General features: G+C 44.3%; 1 protein-coding gene across 1 annotated transcript; it reads right to left on the bottom strand.

Annotated features, from left to right (window-relative positions):
* Nucleotides 1-3,122, bottom strand: LOC118332347 (adenomatous polyposis coli protein-like). The gene is made up of 11 exons (XM_035667581.1): nucleotides 2,891-3,122; nucleotides 2,590-2,812; nucleotides 2,396-2,504; nucleotides 2,206-2,319; nucleotides 2,017-2,079; nucleotides 1,878-1,928; nucleotides 1,712-1,798; nucleotides 1,437-1,614; nucleotides 1,164-1,364; nucleotides 220-319; nucleotides 1-178 (listed from the first exon to the last, which is right to left on the bottom strand). The coding sequence occupies exons 1-11, from the start codon at nucleotides 3,000-3,002 to the stop codon at nucleotides 1-3; spliced, it is 1,416 nt and encodes a 471-aa protein (XP_035523474.1). The 5' UTR covers nucleotides 3,003-3,122.
* Between the last annotated feature and the right edge of the window lie 16 nt (nucleotides 3,123-3,138).

Here is a 3,138-nt window from a genome sequence, read left to right on the forward strand (position 1 = left end):
TCAGACCTGGTGTTTGGTGAAGGTGTGAACGAGATTTGCGTTGATGTAGTTGATGGAGATCCCGAGAACCAGAACAATAACATTCTTGGCCACAGCTTTAGAGAAGGAGTCTGGATCCCGACCCACCGCTGTCACATTGGCAGATGATACGTTCATCCCTTGAAAGCTGAAGTTTAGTCTAACAGAAAAAATAATAATAATAATATACAGATATCAGACTCACCGAGTTCGTTCATGGCATGTCGATGTTCTTCATCAAAGGAAAGTTTCATGAGGACGCAGACGGCGGGACAGATCTGATGCTCCACTGGAGACGGCACTGAACACAATATATTTCTATATAAAAACAATATTTCTATATAAAGACAATATTAACATTATACCATGGTCTGGCTGAATATTGGACTCTAATTGGCTGCTTGGTCCATTAATTCTTCTGATGTAGGACACCTAAGTAGTTCTAGTGAAACTGTCTGCTTACCGTTCTAAATTAATGTGCTGAAATAAATTGAAATCTGAATATCTCAAATATATTTCACTACACTGAGTGTACACTGCCCGTCTGAACTCACTGATACTTCTATAATCCATTAGGGGACAATAACATGGCTGATAGCTGCTAATCTTGTTGTTAAACATACTGTCAGATTATATTTAGCTATATTCTGTCAACCGTACAGTGTCTTTGAATCTTGTTAGCATGATGTTAGCTCTCTGGCTTGTCTGTAGTTAAAGTGTAGTTTTATGTCTTGTGTGATTGGTGTTACCAGGGAAACAGAGTTATTGCTTGTAAAAATCTAGATTTTTATTGAAAAATGCTTGAAAATATAAAATAATGACTGATTATTTTTTTCTTTGGCAAGTGACCATGGTATAAGTGGGGTAACGCCAGATGAAGTGTCCATTATAAGGAATTAATGGACGACGTGGAGGCCAGAAACAGTCCGACAAACAGCGCCTCCGTGAAGTCCCAATAAATTCCCGATAATGGACATCTGTCCGGGTGTCTACCTTACATCAACATATAAACAATAATATATATATATATATATATATATATTTATAGTATATATAATATTATAATATATATATATATATATATATATATATAAAGTATATATAGTATATATATATATAAAGACAGTATATATTACACCACTTACTGGGGTTGTCCTCCTGGTCAACGCCCCTCTCATGGTTCTCCTGCCAGCTCCAGCATGCCTCGCAGTAATGACGCACCTGCTCCAACAGGTGGAGCACTCTGATCTCACGCCTGCCTCTCTTGTCGTCCGGCTGACTGTGAACAATGTTGTGCAGTGCTGCTGATGCCCTAGCTCGAGCCTCTTTACTACCGCGAGAGTTACCTGGCCAACGGGAAAAATATTAATAAAAAGGTACCCTGACAGGAAACATTTTACCTCTAGAACAGTGGTTACCTAGCAACAGGGAGTCCTTGTCGTTGCCGTGTAGCAGCTGGATGAGCAGTGGCAGACAGCCAGACTGACGCATGGCAATGCACGAGTCCTGCGAGCTCGACATGGCGAGCAGTGTCCGTGACATGTCGTCTTTATCATGAGTCCCCAACATGGACAGGAGACTGTACACCATCTCCACCTGCAGGGGGCGACACAGAGGCTTATAAGTAGCTATAGGGGGGTTATAAGCACAGTATTTTGGCAGAGGGTTAAGAGAAGGCTGGTAGCAGTGTTACCTTGGTTCCCAGGTGGCTGGTGATCCGTCGAGGCACTGAATAGCTCGCCTCATTGGCCGACTCGTGGTCCAAACGGCTGCTGGAGCTCTGAAGGAGGAATAAAAAAAGAACAATTAAAACAAGATTTCAAAAAAGAAACAGGAAGAAAGAAGGACTGGCCACTCACCTGAGCTCCAGCCAATCCACTGCTGTCACTTGTCCCCTGAGCTTCCTCTACCTGGAGAGAAAGAGCAGAATTAACAGATAAAAACCACAGTTTTATTTGATCAGAAACTAAAACAAGGTCACAGAAAAGGTGTGGTTACCTGCAGGCGAGCTCCCAGTCTCAGGATGTCCTTCTCTATCTGCTGAATACGAGACACACGAGCCTGCATGCACACACACACACAGTGTAAATGTGTGTCCCAACTCTCTACTGAGCATGCTCACTGAAGAGCCAGTGAGACAGACTGACACCTTCAGACAGGTGAAACAGGCTCCAGGTGAGTCCCTACCTGAGCTCTCCTCTCCATCTCCTGACAGGAGCCCAGCTGTTCTTCCATCGCTGACCTGATCTGACGAGCCTCGAACTCCAGCTGACGACGACTCATGTCCGTCTGTAGAGTGAACTACAGACATAAATCTGAGACAGTTCTAGTACTTCTGTGTGGTAGTAAAAATGTACATTAATAAAAGTTGATTTACGTTTTCAGTGAGCGGCAGACTATCGATCCTCTTGGTGAGATTCTGCAGCTGAGCGTAATACCAGTCCTTCTCCTTCTCCTCTTTCTCCAGCTCAGCCAATAGGAGAGACCTGCCAGGCAGCAGCAGCCAATCACAGAGCAGCAGTAGTATTGGTAGTTCAGGTATTACAATAAAGGTAGTACTCTCAGCAGTACCTCTCTTTCTCCAGCTCCTCCAGGCAGCGGTCATGGCTGTCTCTGCCCGCAGAGGGCAGCCCTCTCCTGGGGAAGGCAGCAGTTGTCGGGGGGCCTGGAGCTCCAGAGCCTCCGGCTGCTCCTCCAGGAGCTCCAGAGCCAGAAGAGGCAGAGCTAGAGGACGATGAGGGGGGCACAGGAGGCCTCGACCTGGACTTAAAACCTGCAGAGTCCAGGCTCATCTCTGGAGGAGAGACACAAATGTCGGATTACTCACTGTGTGTGTTTGTGTGTGTACACTGTCAATGTGTGTTTCATTCACCCTTCAGTCTCTCGATGAGTTCCAGCTGTGAGCCAGACGCATCTCCAGACTCTTCTTCTATGGTGCCCTGCAGCTGCTTCAGCACTTCCTGTTGAGTTGTACAGAGTTGCATTATTGAATTCACATTATTATTATGTTAATAAGACAATATATTTTGTATTGTGTGTATATATACACACACACACATATATATTAACTGTATGTATCTACAATCAACTGTACGTATCTGTACTTGGACCAATACTATT

Source organism: Morone saxatilis, unplaced genomic scaffold, assembly GCF_004916995.1.
Source record: "Morone saxatilis isolate NCDOM2014 unplaced genomic scaffold, NCSU_SB_2.0 Contig21, whole genome shotgun sequence".
Taxonomy (NCBI): Eukaryota; Metazoa; Chordata; class Actinopteri; family Moronidae; genus Morone; species Morone saxatilis.